Source organism: Drosophila montana, unplaced genomic scaffold, assembly GCF_035044405.1.
Source record: "Drosophila montana isolate Dmon_TW-CO22-7 unplaced genomic scaffold, ASM3504440v1 contig_3733_1, whole genome shotgun sequence".
Classification (NCBI taxonomy): Eukaryota; Metazoa; Arthropoda; class Insecta; order Diptera; family Drosophilidae; genus Drosophila; species Drosophila montana.
In genome coordinates this window covers 6,529,168-6,545,514 of record NW_026998620.1, presented here as the reverse complement: position 1 = coordinate 6,545,514, position 16,347 = coordinate 6,529,168, and the positions used below count along the sequence as shown (strand labels likewise).

The 16,347-nt window shown below is 40.1% G+C and overlaps 7 protein-coding genes across 7 annotated transcripts; 4 read left to right on the top strand and 3 right to left on the bottom strand.

The window, feature by feature from the left end:
- The first annotated feature begins 213 nt into the window (after nucleotides 1-213).
- Nucleotides 214-1,366, top strand: LOC135436336 (sodium/potassium-transporting ATPase subunit beta-1). The gene has a single exon (XM_064693911.1). The coding sequence runs from the start codon at nucleotides 270-272 to the stop codon at nucleotides 1,221-1,223; it is 954 nt and encodes a 317-aa protein (XP_064549981.1). The 5' UTR covers nucleotides 214-269; the 3' UTR covers nucleotides 1,224-1,366.
- LOC135436342 (sodium/potassium-transporting ATPase subunit beta-1) lies at nucleotides 1,286-2,352 on the top strand. Its single transcript, XM_064693918.1, has one exon. The coding sequence runs from the start codon at nucleotides 1,377-1,379 to the stop codon at nucleotides 2,199-2,201; it is 825 nt and encodes a 274-aa protein (XP_064549988.1). The 5' UTR covers nucleotides 1,286-1,376; the 3' UTR covers nucleotides 2,202-2,352.
- A 268-nt stretch (nucleotides 2,353-2,620) lies between these two features.
- On the top strand, nucleotides 2,621-5,267 carry GlnRS (Glutaminyl-tRNA synthetase). The gene has a single exon (XM_064693906.1). It carries the CDS (start codon nucleotides 2,854-2,856, stop codon nucleotides 5,200-5,202), a length of 2,349 nt encoding a protein of 782 aa, XP_064549976.1. The 5' UTR covers nucleotides 2,621-2,853; the 3' UTR covers nucleotides 5,203-5,267.
- On the bottom strand, nucleotides 5,200-5,800 carry LOC135436340 (peptidyl-prolyl cis-trans isomerase NIMA-interacting 4). Its single transcript, XM_064693915.1, has 2 exons — nucleotides 5,641-5,800; nucleotides 5,200-5,584 (listed from the first exon to the last, which is right to left on the bottom strand). The coding sequence occupies exons 1-2, from the start codon at nucleotides 5,714-5,716 to the stop codon at nucleotides 5,268-5,270; spliced, it is 393 nt and encodes a 130-aa protein (XP_064549985.1). The 5' UTR covers nucleotides 5,717-5,800; the 3' UTR covers nucleotides 5,200-5,267.
- A 37-nt stretch (nucleotides 5,801-5,837) lies between these two features.
- Nucleotides 5,838-15,143, top strand: eIF1A (eukaryotic translation initiation factor 1A). Its single transcript, XM_064693914.1, has 3 exons — nucleotides 5,838-5,951; nucleotides 6,018-6,308; nucleotides 14,459-15,143. The coding sequence occupies exons 2-3, from the start codon at nucleotides 6,105-6,107 to the stop codon at nucleotides 14,699-14,701; spliced, it is 447 nt and encodes a 148-aa protein (XP_064549984.1). The 5' UTR covers nucleotides 5,838-5,951; nucleotides 6,018-6,104; the 3' UTR covers nucleotides 14,702-15,143.
- LOC135436820 (anionic trypsin) lies at nucleotides 10,662-12,203 on the bottom strand. Its single transcript, XM_064694542.1, has one exon. It carries the CDS (start codon nucleotides 11,884-11,886, stop codon nucleotides 10,906-10,908), a length of 981 nt encoding a protein of 326 aa, XP_064550612.1. The 5' UTR covers nucleotides 11,887-12,203; the 3' UTR covers nucleotides 10,662-10,905.
- Nucleotides 15,144-15,729: 586 nt separating the features above from the next.
- On the bottom strand, nucleotides 15,730-16,311 carry LOC135436341 (uncharacterized). The gene is made up of 2 exons (XM_064693916.1): nucleotides 16,166-16,311; nucleotides 15,730-16,109 (listed from the first exon to the last, which is right to left on the bottom strand). The coding sequence occupies exons 1-2, from the start codon at nucleotides 16,182-16,184 to the stop codon at nucleotides 15,823-15,825; spliced, it is 306 nt and encodes a 101-aa protein (XP_064549986.1). The 5' UTR covers nucleotides 16,185-16,311; the 3' UTR covers nucleotides 15,730-15,822.
- Between the last annotated feature and the right edge of the window lie 36 nt (nucleotides 16,312-16,347).

Genomic DNA, 16,347 nt, shown 5'->3' with positions numbered 1-16,347 from the left:
GAACGCATATTAGGTTTTTGAAACATTTAAAAATCAATGTACTTAAGATGTGCAATGAATCCGTAGAGATCTTCCTAAATTTCATTTTTCAATACCGAATTACAAAAAGAAATAACATTTTAAAATTTTATTTTAAAAAAAAAGTGAAATTAATCGGTAACGATATAAATTGTATTGCACCGTTAAGTTTCAAATCAAAGTACACTGTGCATAAGCATTTAAATAATACAAATAAAAAAAAACTTAAGAAAAACTAACTTAACAGAAACATGCCGAATGAATTGATAAGGCCCACGGGCTCCTACAAAGTAAGTAAGCGATACCGACGTGTAGAGAAACGTCGAGGAGATTCGCTTCACGATACAAATGTACGAATTCATGGCCCTCCAAAAAAGAAAACGCTAGCTCGGTATATTAAAATAATCGGATTATATTTAACACTATATGTGTGTATTGCAATTCTATTAGCATGTAATATACTCATTTTGTACAATTTGCGAGTGCCCAATAACGAACCCCTTGAGCGTAAGTGCACGAGTATGTCATCCGTGCCGGGTAATTTTGTGGGGGACAGAAAAATAATTCGATTCCAGGCAGATCAACGGAATCAAATAACGCCCTATATTCGTCACATGTATGCCTATGTAAAAAAATATGGCAATGAAGGAAAGCGTCGCCTGAGGGGATGTAATTTAGATAATAACTGGGGATACAATAGCGGCCTGCCTTGCATACTGTTGAAGCTCAATAATGCAATAGGTTTTAAAGCTGAGACATACACCAGTTCCCTAACACTCCCGAAAGAGGTGCCCAATGAATTGCACGATTATATATTGCAGTTGCCGTTGGATGAGCGTATAGATCGCATATGGGTTAGCTGTTCATTCTTAGATAATGCGACTGATGCGAAAGTGGATTATATACCACACCGGTATTATGATGCCGATGGCTTGTTTGAAAAAGAGAATTTCTATTTGCGTACTATCTCTGAGAACTTAACGGCTGAAAATATCCGTGAGAATCCAGCGTTTCGTCGCGTTATTGGTGTACAATTTCAATATCTTCCAATGAATCGCGATGTTACGATAAAATGCACAGCATGGGCAGAAAATATTCCTGTAGACGTCGGATCGATAATTATTATATTTCGCATTGAAGGGCATGAAGTTTTTCCAAATCCCGATCCAGACTTTGAAGAAGCTTTGGATTTGAACTTTAACTGAATAATCAAAGGCAACATGTTAAATTTTATCGTTAAATTTAACTGTTAATTTGACAGCTTGGCCTAAGAAAACACACACAAAAACAAAACACAAGCACATTTTACGTAGTTCTTATTAACACAAAAGTTTCTATATATCTTTTTAAAATTCATTATGCCTGAAGACTTTGTAGTTCCCGCTGGCCGTTACACTGTTAAGAAACGATTTCGACACCAGGAACACAAGCGAAAAAACAAAGACTTGCCATGGTCTAAGAAAATATTGGATTTGGATCACCATAAACTGTTTGGACGTACCGCTTGGGGCTGGACAAGAATTGTTTCATTCTATCTGTTGCTATATTTTCTAATCTTATTGATCTTGGGTCTTTTGATGCTACTGTTCAAGCTAGTAATTTTGAAAGATGATGCACCACGATGGCTTAAGGAGGCACCCGGCATTTCGACAGTGCCCAATTCCAGCTATATAAAGATACATTCAAGCATGCCAAAGGAAATATATAAAATTACTGACCGAATAGATAAATTTATAGAGAAATTGGATGGATCTGCTGAGAAGAAATTCGCCGATTACAACAAAGACCAAGTTTGGGGATATTCTACCAAAACGCCATGCGTTTTTATAAAGATTAATAAAATAATTGGATATACGCCGGTTACCTATGATTCGGTCAGTGATCTACCGGACAATAATCAGCTGAAAAATACAGTGCTCAATTTTCCTGGCGCCAAGAGAATCTGGTTGACATGCGACGCTTCACAAACGAATGTCCAATTTAATTATATACCTGGTCCGTATTTTGACACATCAACCAGTTTGATGGGGATCAAACGTGTTGTCGCAATGCAGATGACCCGTGTACCGCTTAATAAAGAGATATATATTAAATGCAAAATTTGGGCGAAAAACATTGAAATTGACATGAAATACAATGGCTGGGGTAATGTACAATTTTCCTTGATCGTGTACGCGTCATAGGGAGCGAAACTCTTCAGGATTTCGCGACCATCTGAATGTATTTACATATATGCAGCAAAAGACATTTGGCCGTTCCACTCAAATTTGAATTTCAAATGTATATCAAATTGTATATAAATAATATATTAAATAATCTCATGCCGAGAATGTATATTTGTTTTGAAATTCTTTTCGCTTTTATCCCCACTTCCGCCTGAAATCAAACAGCAGGTTCAAACTTACATTTACTCACATTCAACAGTAATTTCCCATTTTTATATATATGTTTATATAATATATTTTTAATCAGAAACAAACAGTTGACGGCTTTGTCTCTGCCTAGTTGGCGTGAATTTCACAAGCAAGTAGGCTTTCACTTACATTTTGCATATTTTTTATTGCTTCTTTTTTTTTAGCAATGTTGCCAGCTAAAGAAAAGTAAACGATCTCCTAAATTTTACTTATTTTCTTATTTTGTTGTCAAGTGCTAAGAAAGATTTTTACTGCAACTGTCATAAGCAGTCGTGTCACGAATACTCAAAATACTACCGATAACTTGTTAGGTACTGGCGAATACTTTGCGTCTTTTTCCTAATTGCTCCTCTCTAATTGGTTTGAATTTGTCATCACTATTTGTCTCATTTCATTATATGCATCTGGTCTTTACGAGGATATGGCAGGAGAGGATTTGATAATCAAGTTTCAGGAGCTTGGCATGAGCGAGCAGAAGGCCAAGGAGACGCTTAAGAACGCCAATTTGACACGAAACCTACAGCTAGCTCTGGCCGAGACAACCCAGCCGCTAAGCGATGGTGTTGGCATGCTGCTATACCACATGGCCACAAAACTGAAGCCACAAATATCGGGGCAGCTGCCACTTTTAGTGCGCTACATTGCGGAGCGCAAGCTAGACAACACGCAACGTGTGGACGCAGCCCTAGAATATGTGCTCAAGAGCGGACAGAAGAAAAACGTTAATGTCGACCTGGCCGAGTTAGAGCGCGAGTGCGGTGTTGGCGTTGTGGTCACGCCGGAAGAGATTGAACGTGTCGTACAGCAAAAGGTTAAGGGCACCTACAAGCAGACATTGCTGGAGCAGCGCTACCACTTCAACGCATTTAAGATCATGCAGGAAGTCCGCAATGAATTGAAGTGGGCAGACGCCAAATCCTTGAAAGCAGCTATCGATGTTGAGATATTTGATTTGCTTGGCCCTAAAACCGAGGCCGATCTTATCCCACTACCCAAGCAAAGCGAAAAGCAGCCCAAAGCTAAAGTTAGCAGTAACTCGAAGCCCGAGGTCAAGGTTTCTACCACTTCCACATCTGCACCAGATGACGACGGTGCCAATACAATTGCAGAGCTGATGAAGACAAAGGTGCACTTCCATGCGCCGGGGGAGAACTTTAAAACCGATGGATATGTGGTCACCGAGCACACGGAGCGGCTACTGCGCGAACATCTGCAGCTCACTGGTGGGCTTGTACAAACGCGTTTCCCTCCCGAACCAAATGGCATCCTGCACATCGGGCATGCCAAGGCCATCAACATCAACTTTGGCTATGCTGCAGCCCACAAGGGCGTCTGCTATCTACGCTATGACGATACCAATCCAGAGAAGGAAGAGGAGAAGTTTTTCGTCGGCATCCGCGACATGGTCGAATGGCTTGGCTATACGCCGTACAAGGTGACCTACTCCTCGGATAATTTTCAGCAGTTATATGATTGGGCAGTGCTGCTGATACGCAAGGGCTTGGCCTATGTGTGTCACCAGAAGGCGGAAGAGATTAAGGGTTTCAATCCACCTCCGAGTCCCTGGCGCGAGAGACCTATTGAGGAATCACTGCAGCTCTTCGAGGACATGAAACATGGCAAGATCGATGAGGGTGCTGCCACTCTGCGCCTTAAACTAACGCTCGAGGAGGGTAAACAGGATCCCGTTGCGTATCGGATCAAGTTTATTCCCCATCATCGCACTGGTTCCGAGTGGTGCATTTATCCCACCTACGACTACACGCACTGTCTGTGCGACTCCATTGAGCAGATTACCCATTCGCTCTGCACCAAGGAGTTTCAATCGCGTCGCTCCTCCTACTACTGGCTCTGCAATGCCCTTAACATCTACTGCCCGGTTCAGTGGGAATACGGTCGATTGAACATGAACTATGCCCTGGTATCCAAGCGAAAGATTGCCAAGCTGATTAGCGAGCGCATTGTCCATAACTGGGATGATCCACGCCTATTTACGCTAACGGCTCTGCGTCGACGCGGCTTTCCCGCTGAAGCTATCAACAATTTTTGCGCCCAGATGGGCGTAACGGGCGCACAGATATCCGTGGATCCCGCCATGCTTGAAGCGGCCGTCCGCGATGTTCTTAACGTGACTGCCCCGCGTCGACTGGTTGTGCTGGAGCCGCTCAAGGTGACCATCACCAACTATCCCCATCCGGGTCCAGTGGAATTGCAAGTGCCGAATTTCCCACAGAACCCAGCACTGGGTTATCATAAGATTACCCTAGATCGTGTCATATACATTGAGCGCAGCGATTTTAAACTGGAACCGGAGAAGGGATATCGACGCCTGTCCACCCAGCAAGTCGTCGGCTTGCGTCATGCTGGTTTGGTTATTAGCGTACAGCAAGTTGTACGTGATCCGGCCACAGGTGAAGTGTTGGAGCTCGTTTGCAGCAGCGAGTCAGCGGAGCAGGCCGAGAAGCCAAAGGCATTTGTGCAGTGGGTTTCACAGCCCATTGAACTTGAGGTACGTCTCTATGAGCAGCTGTTCAAGCACAAGAATCCAGAGGATCCAAACGAAGTGCCTGGCGGATTTCTTAGCGACATTAGCGATAACTCTATGTCTGTTCTTCGTGCGTACTCCGATCAGTCACTGAGCGGTGTCAAGGTGTACGATAAGTTCCAATTTGAGCGCATCGGTTTCTTCTCTGTGGATCCTGACACATCTGGCACACGGATTGTGTTCAATCGCACCGTAGGACTCAAAGAGGACTCGGGAAAGAAGTAAAACTCACTAGAACTTTTTTTACAAAACAGAAATATGCTCACAATAAATAGGATTTATAAAATCAATCATTTCTTTCCCTCGACCATAATTATGTGGTAGCCAAATTTCGTCTTTATCGGTGGATCTGTGTAAACGGGGCTGTTGACTGTGGATATGGGCAGGGCAAAGGCGGCGTCCTGGAATGGTCCGACCATCGCACCGCGTATTTGCCAGCCTAAATCACCACCTTGACGTGCTTTGTCTTCACTGTAAGCAGCTGCCACCTCAGGAAATTTCTGACCAGCTTTTAACTTCTCCAAAGCTTCCATAATCTTGCCCTGCTTCTCACAGAGAATATGTCGCACCTTCACAGCATTGCCACCTTTCTTCTCTTTGCCGGCACCTGCGTATGATTTAAGCGATATATATAGTTTTCTGTAATCGCAAGCAAAATCGTACCTTTATCCTCTGTAGCTGGTTTTTTGCCACCTTTGGCGCCATCCTTTCCGCCCTTCGTATCCTTTTTAGGGGGCATCTTAAATTGTCAGCAACAACGACTATAGATTTAGGGCTTGCCACTGTGTTGACTAGCACATGTGCTGCCACTAGGCAAAAGCTGGCAGAGTATATTTTCAATGATAGGTTTACACTGTTTTCAAATATATCGCCAAAACTATCGATATATCGATATAATATAAACATCTCTAACTCGTCTCTCACTCCTTTTCACTTTAGCGAGGCAAAATTTGTCACATTTCTTTGGCAAAATTGTAAGTTTTGTCATTTAACTTGAAATGGAAATAAAATATAATATGCTAACAACTTTTAATTTGCAGTGCAGTTTGTGATTAATCATTTAAATATCGTGAAGAGCGTAACGCAACACACTAGACAAGCGCTAGCTAAACCAGCAACGAAGCAAAATGCCTAAGAATAAAGGAAAAGGTGGCAAAAATCGTCGTCGTGGAAAGAATGAAAACGAATTCGAAAAGCGTGAGCTGATCTTCAAAGAGGATCAACAGGAGTACGCACAGGTGACCAAAATGCTGGGCAATGGTCGCTTGGAGGCAATGTGCTTTGATGGCGTCAAACGTCTGTGTCACATTCGGGGGAAACTTCGCAAGAAGGTGAGTGTGTGCGTGTTTGTGGGCGTTTCAATGTGTGCGTGAAAAAGTGCTGCTCTTTTCTGTAGGTGTGTTGCGTGCACTGTTTGCTAATGTATGTATATGTGTTGCATATATATACGAATATATAGGTGTGTGATGCGTGCACATCGAATTGCAATACGATTTCAAAGATTGTTGCCCTTGCAAACAATTTGTCTATAAACAGGCATTGTGTACATATTAGTTTATTTCGCTAGCCAGTCACATTATGCTGAGCCTCGTCCGTTTGGCAACGGCCTTCAAAAATTGCCAACAAAGGCAAATTGCGTTGAACTTATGTCTACATACATATATGTGTGTTTTTACATTTTTGTGCATGTGTAAGTTGTATGTCGTAATTTTAAAAAGCATCCATGTGCTTGATTTCTTTTAATCCTGATCTTGGACCTGGTACTTTATCAATCACTTAAGTACAGGGAACTGTCTCTTGAGCGACAATTAATGTTTCCCATTTTTCCTCGCCTAAAGGATATTAAGAAGAAGTAGCAAAGAACAAAACAATATTTCATTTATATTTTTCGATATTACGAGATAGATATTTGATACTCATAATAAGATCAACATGACAGATTAGCACCTGATTCAAAGACACATTAAAAAATATTAAAAAAATTCATTTTTCTATTGCTTGTCCCAAATCTAAAAGTTGGTTTAATCAATTAGCAGTACCAAAAACTTGTATTCTGTTGCATAGTGCAACGCATAGTGGACGCAATTTGGGGATCGCTAAAAGTTACAATAGATCTTATACAGTTTCGTTTCTTATCCTTATAAAAGCACTATCGGGTATAACCCGGCCTTGCCCGTGATACTTATAAAATAAATGTTCTCAAAAAGGTTTGAAAATGAGTTTGAAACCGATCGGACGGTAAACAAACAACTTTCATACAAACGTTTTTCACCAATTTACCAGGTATTCATTAAGTTCTTATGTAGGGCTTTGCAAATAAGTTCGAAGCACAACTTATAACTTCCCCCAAAACATCTTTGAATCGGATTTCTACCGAAGAAGTTTGGGCTTGGCGACAAATGTGAAAGACGCCTCAAATGATTTTTCATATAGATCTTTGGAAATGAATTTGATCGCGAATTGCGTGTGGATTTTCCCGAAACCCCGTCTTAACGTGCACCTTCATCACATAAGATAACTACAGTGAAAATTTCAGCTCTTACGGTTTGGGCCGTGCGTTGATCACCAATTAGTCAGTCAGTCAGGACAAACAGTTTTATATATAGAGTTGTGTTCTGTGTGTTTTATTTAAATAATAATTAATATTTCATATCCGTGACTCGTTGACGAGTCAATAATACTTAACTATGAAATATGTGTAGCATATCAATCTATTGAACTTATGTAGTATCAATGTTGTTAAATCAGCATTTTTGATGTCTCTTTATGTTATATTGATTTCCGTGCCAGTTTTGGGTACTTTACCAGAACGTCTCAAAGGAGGACCCATAAATAACTAACTACGTCGCCTTTCAGTGCTCCTACGTAATTGTGTAGATAACTATGTACGTCATTAATAGAAAATGATTCTAATCGGGAAAAACCGACAACAGACTTTATTTGATTAATTTGCACAAGAAACTATTGCTAAACGAATTTTTTGAAAGAACAAAACATGTCGGAAATAATTAAAAGATAGCAATCAAAATAGAGTAGTTTCAATATGAAGATTCAAAATGAAATCTATAAGGTTAAAGCGCATTTGCAATGAAATGCCAGAAAAATATTCAAGTGAATGACCTGATATCTTTTATTATGATCTTTATATATTAAACTGTTTCTCTTTACTGACTAAACTGTTGGCACAGTTTTAATTTTTACTGCGACCACCTAATCTGTTGATGAAGGTGTACGATAAAACGGGGTTCTGGGAATTTCACTCGCAAGTGTTGAAAAATCACAAAAAAAAATCGCACCATCCAATCGACCTAAAGCTCATTTTAAAAGATCCGCTAAAAATCAATTTACTTTTCGGAAAACCCAACCCTGCGGGTTGAAGAAGAAAGATTGTCTGTGCCAAGTTTTCGATTTCGTCCCACCTAAAAGCTTTTGTTTAAGCATTTTTATAGATTCCATCTGCAAATGACAATTTACACGGCAATTTACAGAAAACGGTTGAATGTACATTTTGGAAACTATTTGAAACTAAGTATTTCATTAAAAAATCTTTAAAAATTCAATGGAGAAGTGAATTTAGACTTTACAAATCGATGCCTCTTCGATTAAAAAAATGCAGGTTAAAGGTTATATTAACAAAAGATTATATTTAGGCAACAAGCCTCTCACGACGGGACTAAAGCCGGGAATCGGTAAACTTAAAACCCATTTTGACGTATCATATAATTTGAGACGTGGACCTTCGAGTAAAGTTAAATTTTCTACGGGCCAGAAGTGGGTGAAAAAATTATATTTTAAATTGTAAGCAAGTATCTTGGTCCGGAAAATACCAGGTAGTAATAGAAATGTGCACTCCCTCAAACTCATTTCACACAAGCACGTGCTGCGAAGTTAAAGGAATCTGAAGTAATTATTAAATTATAATTGCTGTATCGAATGGAATCCATTGATAAGATATCAAGCAATAAAAGTAAAAAAAAATGTACAGAAAGTACGACGCAATAATCGGTTGATTTATGTAAAAGGAATTATAAAGAGGTTATTCCTTATCGGCGGGTCATTTGTGTTGTCTCATAATGACTGACGAATTAAACATTAACAGACAGGCGCCAGTCGCTTGCCAAAATTTTATCATATATTTTAATACTCCCCCGAGATTAGAACGTACCAAAAAGTAACTAACAATATTGTAAGCTGTGTCTGGCACCGGCATATATAATCTTTCAAGTCGTTTGCTGGGGTTCTGTAATGTCTGAAGCGCTTTTGATAATGGCTTTTACTAAGTATTACAGTAAAGTTGTGAGGTATATTACAAACATTGGTGCGATTTATTGGCAAATTTAAACTATTGGTATTATTTTCGAGAATACAAAAGAAATACCATAAAAAAAACTCCAATCGTAGCGAAGTTCATATATCAAATTAAATGTAGTTATGTACATCTTATAATTATGGTATTACAATTTTAAGGAATTGTCGCTGGGTCGAACCGGATTTTGTGGAACTGGCTTTGCCCACTTCTTCGCTCCGCTTTTAACATTGAAACCTTGGTTCAAATCAAGTAATTTAACTTACAATTTGAATAAATCCCATTTTGTTTCGGAAAAACTTACGCCCTGCAATTCATAAAGAAATAAATACAACATATTTTTGCAAATCTTTTTATAAAGTTACTCACATTGAGCTTTTCTAGTTTGGGCTGGTTCAATTTGAGGTAAGGCTAATTGAAAATTAAAACTTTAATTTCAAGCTCGAACCAGTTCGATTCAGAACTCAAATGAGTCCGTTTATCTACTGGTTCATTGCGACCCATTTGAATATTTATTTCGCTTCCTGTCTACTTCAAAAATGAGAGTCCAAATTGACGAAAACTAGAAGCCAGAAACAATGAGAGATTTCTTTCCAAATCTGGTAAATGATGAATTCCCTTGACTTTCCTGTATTTTATATTAAATAGTAAGCTTGACGCTCTGACAAATTATATATATTATATATCTTGCTCATTTGTTGAGTTTCTTTAAATAAAAGATTAAACTTCTATAGAAAAGTTCGAAAATTGGATCTCCAAAATGAAAATGGCATGCAAAGTTCACAACTAATTGATTTCATCATTTTATAGTTATGCAATCTCAATAGTTTAAAGACATTTGTGAAAATCAAATAATATTTAATTAAATTTTGAGCAATAATCACTATGCATAGCCAGAAAACTGAAATTAAATGCCAAACCATATGACAGCTTGATATGAAAATTTCATTTCGGAGAAACGATTACAAAATCTTTATGATCAATCAGCAGACGTGGGTCTGTCACCTGGCTTTGAATCAAAGTCCAAGCACATATACTTATATACATGTCACTCATATGGCGAGCAGCTGATCACTCGAGTGCTGTTAATCTTGAGAGTAATCTTCATAAAACGTAGCTGGCGAATGTAGGTTGACTTGCTCCACATGAGCACCCACTGGAGCCGGGGCCAACATTTTTGCTTTGCTAATCTCCCGACATTTGCGTGACTAATGCCCAGCCCAAAAGCACCGGAACCCCGCCCTCTAGCAACAGTGGCCCGTGCGGCTATATAAACTTATCTACCCGACGCCTGGAATCGTGGAGCTCAAGTCAATTTCACAATTGGCACATTTATTTTTTTGTTGGTAAAAATTCAAATAGACGACACTCGATTGGATTATATAAAACATAATATGTAGCTTTTTTTTTATTAGGAACATTTTTTGCGACTTAAAATTATATGGCTTAGTTTACGGGCAGGATTTACTTTTCTAACTCTTATTTGACTACTGAGATTAGCAGCTAGATTTTTTTTTGACTTAGTTTGAGGTTTTTTTTTGTGTTTTTCTTTCGATATTTTCAATTCGAGCTGCGTGTGCGCTTTGAAGTCCCAGGAACTCTCTCCGTGCCGATAATCTTCTCTACATCAATTGGGTGGCAGAGGCGATAATCTGGTTAATCCAATCCGTAAACGCGGAGACGCGCACAAAGACAGAGGGCGCATTCTTCTGGCCGCAGGGCAATCTGCCCCAGGAGACAATGCCAATGATTATGTTGCTCTGCTCCAGATGTGGTTCGCAGCATTCCTGCATGAGTGGACCGCCGGAGTCGGCGGTGCAAATGCTAACACCTCCGGTCAGGGGGCCGGTGCACAGGTTCGTCTCGTGCAGCTCCAGGCCGGAGCGTGCTAGAATTTCCTCGCAAAGCTTCATATCCAATATGGGCATGTTGGCCAGCTGCAGCTTGTGCGGATAGTTGGGCACGGCCGTCATTGAGACATTGCCCCAGCCGTACAGAGTGCCGTAGCCCTCGGGCTGAGCGTCCTGCTCGGGCAGCGTTGCCGCCTGAACATACTCATCGAAGATGAGCGGCTTCTTGGTGTAGATGAGCGCAATGTCGTACGGATTCACGCCGCCCAGGTAGAGCTCGTGTCGCACATAGTAGTCAATATTGCGCATCTGTACGTTGCCCGCCTCGCCGCGTCGGTTATGAATATCATGGCTGCCGGCGACAATTACCGAACTGGCCACGGCCTGTGGCGAGGTGAGACAGTGGGCGGCGGTCAGTATCCAGTGCTCGTTGATTACGGTGCCGGCGCAATAATGCACCAGGCCCTGATCCGGTGTCATCATCTGTATGCTGACCACGTACGGTGCCGAATGCGGCGATGCCTCGCGCTTGGCCAGAAACTTTTTGCTCCAGTGCGTCTGATGGGGTGCATCCAGTGTGGTAATTCGATTCTCCAGCAGTCCATACTCTGCCAGATTCAATGCCATGCTGTGACCGGGTCCGCTGCATTTGCGTACGGGCAGCTGCATGTGCGGGGCTGAACTGAGCACAACCATAATGCTGGCTATGGTGGTCAGTAGCACGGAGTAGATGTATCTGTACGATAACAGCATGATGATGTCCTCGCTCTGGTTGCACGCCCCGCACGTATTTAGACTTGTACTGAACGAAATTTTGACGCGTTTTTAAACGCGAACTGGCGAATTTTGTTTTGGGTGAGTGGTGAGTTTTGTGGTGTGTGGTGGATTGTTGCGTGTGGTTTGCGGATTGTGGTAGGTTGGTTTTGATCTTGGTTTGTTCTTTTTCAGCTTTTTTCCTTAGCTTTGGCGTGCCGATAACACTTCACTTGTATTCCCTTTAGCTTTGGCATGGAATTCACTTTTCTTCGGCTGTCTTTTGCCGTTTGCTTTTGCTTGTTCACTGCTTGATGGCGATTTTAGATTTGCAGTTGCTCCTCCCTGGCTGGTCGTATTTATAGCAAAACGCTTATCACAGAGAGCGGGAACAACAGTTGAAAACAGTTGGCCAGAGAGCGAGAGAGAGAGAGAGAGAGAGAGAGAGGGGGCAAATTCTGCTATTGGCCGCTTTAAATTTAACTACAGTTACGTGTACTTATACGGAAAAGAGAGTGACTCGATAGGGATTTTCTATGTCTTTGTTATCAGAGTGATAAGAAATTTGCGTGTGTAGAGAAATAATGCCCTACGACTATTTAAGAGGTGTAATTAGCAAACAAATGTATTAAAATGTATGTGCAGTAAAATTAAGGCAAGCTTTTAATAAACTAGGATATTAAACTATTGTATATTAGATCTACACTCTTTCTGCTACGTATCATCAGATCTTTAGCAGGTTAGGTAGATATCTAACTTCATATTAGGGCTAAATTTTGGTTACTGTTATTTTTAAGAAAGTATACCGCAATATGATAAACGATTCTTCGAATGCCGCATTATGATTCACTCTGATAAACGTGTCTTATAAAGTATTCTTGATTATCTACTTGCTGTTCAGCTGTATGATCCGGACTAGCTTGCCAACATTTTCACAGGTTCACAAACCACAGATAAAAAAAAATGTAACTCACCTTAAAACCCTAAAACAAGTTTGTTTGCTTTAAGATACTTTTTAATTGGTTAGCTTATAGCTTATTGGGTAATAAAATGGGAAATTCAAATTCCAGTTTGTACAAATGAAGAGCATCAAAGTGTTCGGCCAAGCCAAACCCAAATTTATAGTTCGTTCTCCCTGAGTTTCCCCAATGATGAATGCGATAGTACCTCAAGTTCAATCATCTTATGTCGTACGCAGCACACATAGTATTTATAGTAACATTGTTCACATTGGAAGAATGACACTTGCTGCCGCGAATACCAATATGATGACGAAGTGAGCTCGCCTGCTGTAGGCACAGATGCCCCTGCCTCGTCATGACCAAGGCGGAGGGCAATACAATCAGCAATTAGTTAACTGATCGTTGGTGGGCGTCGGGTGCTTCCCAGACGCCTGTTTGGGCATGTCGATCGGCCGGTTATCTTTGGCTCACCTCAACTCGCGCCCTCGGGTAATATTACGATTTTAAAGTGCTTTAGTCACGATTCTTTTATCTACCTACCTGATCGAGGCACAATGTGGGTTTATTACGTGATATATGGAGGTACGAATGGGTTTGAGCCACACGCCCAGATTTGCCCCTTCCCCAACTTGAGCCTTATGATTAAGGCTCCAAAGTTCAATCAGCGCCCTAATATTTATTTTCAATGATAACGTAACTGTAGAATTATTTTTGCCTAATGAAAATTTAAGCCGAATTCGCTATCAAATCATTTTTCTACGTTTTCAATAACTCTTATCATGGAAGGTTCTTTATGCATGTGTCATATTTATGCATTAATTTGGCATTTATTGCATTGGCCAGCGCTTCCCGTCAGTAGTCATAAATACTACGCCAGAAAGTAGCTGAGGAAGTGAATTTATGAATGGGAATCACGAATCAGGTGCACATTGCTGCAGGTCAGTTACCCACCTATTGATTAATTGCACCAATTAAGTGGGTAACTATTTTAGGCAACTACCTAGTTTCTATCACGAAGCTCTCCAAATATTTCCAAAGATTAAACTCTTCCGTTGACGTCAATGGCTTCTTAGTACCACATCCAATAAATAAAGTTATCAAAATTTTGACACGCACGATTAAAAAGATGTTGTCTGAACGTTGTTTGAAGTGTTTATAATTTGAATTAAGATAGCTAATGCGCCCAGATTAGGACTAAAGCTACCCTCAAAAGTCATCCATTACTATGGAAGCTATGTATGTGATAAAGTGGAGTAAAGCATGTTTAAACTGAAAGCTATTCAAATTGATCGCACATATTTTAGAAACATAAATAAATATTTGATTAAATATGCTTTCTGCTCTGTCATATATTCTGCAATTTTTCCCATACATGTTTTGCCACCTGCAAATTGAGCAAATATTGCAGTCAATTGCGAAATAGCCAGAACTCTGGCGCCAGTTTATTTAAAGATCTGCTATCTATTACATAAAATACAATGAAAGATACAGGCTGCGAAATTGCTTTGCTGCCATTGAGTCACAAAAGCTTTTCATAGGTTCATTGAATTTACAATTGAAATTGAAAAGCTGTTTACTAACCATTTTGTATGCTTTAAATAATGTTACAGGTATGGATTAATCAAGGTGACATTATATTGGTCGGGTTGCGAGACTATCAGGATTCAAAGGCTGATGTCATTTTGAAGTACACACCGGATGAAGCTCGAAATCTGAAGACATACGGCGAGTTTCCGGAATCGGTTCGCATCAACGAGACAGTCACATTCGTCGAGGATGGCTTCGATGAGGACATTGAGTTCGGCGATGAGATCAGTTCCGAGGACGACGCTGATTCCGTTGATAATATCTGATTAACAAGCAATAAAGGCGCAGCAACAGACACAGCAGCTGCCGAGGAGTCGGTTCAAGAATAGGGAATTAAACAAATTTGTAAAAAGTCAACAGCCTCCCCGCCACACCACCCACCCCCACCCGCACCCGCACCCGTACCAGCACCCGCACAGAAACACACACATACAAGAGACATACCCCAAGCAGCGCAGTGACAGCTGAGAGCGATAAGGAAGTGACAAGCCAAACCATTCATTCAGCAATAAATCTTTAGAAATTTAAACGTTGCTTTCTATATGCAGTTCAAACTTTTCAATTCGGATGCCTAAACTCAAATTATTCGCCTTTCAACCGCAATGTTCAATTAAGAAAACATGTTAAACAAATAGTAGAACTTTTATATATAAAACAAACAAAACAAAAAAACGGAAACAAATGCAGCAATGCGAAACCCAAACACAATTATTATTTCAATGAAAAACAAAAACAAGAAAAAGAAAAAGAAAAACGATATTAGTTACATTTTAAACAAACGAATCACCAAAATGGAGCAATGCAAGAATCAGCTACATTTATATATTGATAAATAGGCGTTTAACTGGAGGTTATAAGCAAATCAAAACCAAACAACAACAAAACAAAATGTAGGGAAACGATTTAAATTTGTAGCTAGAGAGTAAGAAATACCAAAAACAACAAAGAAAAAAGAAACGTGTTTCCCTATATACTTATAAAGGGGTGTGCTAGGTTTTTTCTCCATATACATTTTCCAGACTCTGTGTTCCTTCGTGCTTTACATATATTGATTTGATATGATTATTATAGTATCTACTATACCTAACGTCCTTTGTTCTCTTTTTGCTGTCCATGCATTCAATTTTGTATGTTGGTTCGTTGCTTTTGGACCACAATTAAACGGATACGTGTTAGAACTAAACTCTAAATAGAACATATGAGAGATATTGATGATTGTAATTAAGCAGAAAGCAAATTCAATAAATAGTTAATTTAACCGAATGCAAAACAGCAAAGAAAAAAAAACCAGCGATTTTCATTTACTGTCTTAATTCGTGTTTATTTAAATGCACACAATTCCATACCAATATATAAAAGTTAAATTAATATTAAGGTTTGGTACAGCTTACAACTCCTCGTGGTGCGATGGAAACTTTTTGAGTATGGCATGATATAGATTATAGAATGCATAGACTGAAACCGTGACAATCACCAGCAGAGCACCGCCGAAGGCAATGCTCAGGAAATTGCCGTCGATGATGCCCGCTGAACGATGGCGTTTGGTTGAGAAGATTTCTTCGGTTATTGCCGGGCTATTCTGTTGCTGAGCTGTACGCTCGGCCATTAAACGCTTCATGGTGCTTAAGCGTTCGCGGAGAACTTCCACAGATTCTGAGTCCAGATCCGAAGCGCCTGCAAACAAATTCTGTTAGCCTTGTGTTCGGTTGCTTTGATTTGGGAACACTAACCTGTTCCTTGTGTGGACATAGCGAAGATTATTGTAGTGAATAAGTTATTATGAAAAGTGAAATATTATTTAGCTGTAGAAAATGAAATGGCAAAAGCAGGGTGTATTAGAAATATAGGAACAGGCGCATGTGCATAACGGATATGTATCGATTCAATTTTTGAGTGTTGGGCAACACGGTCA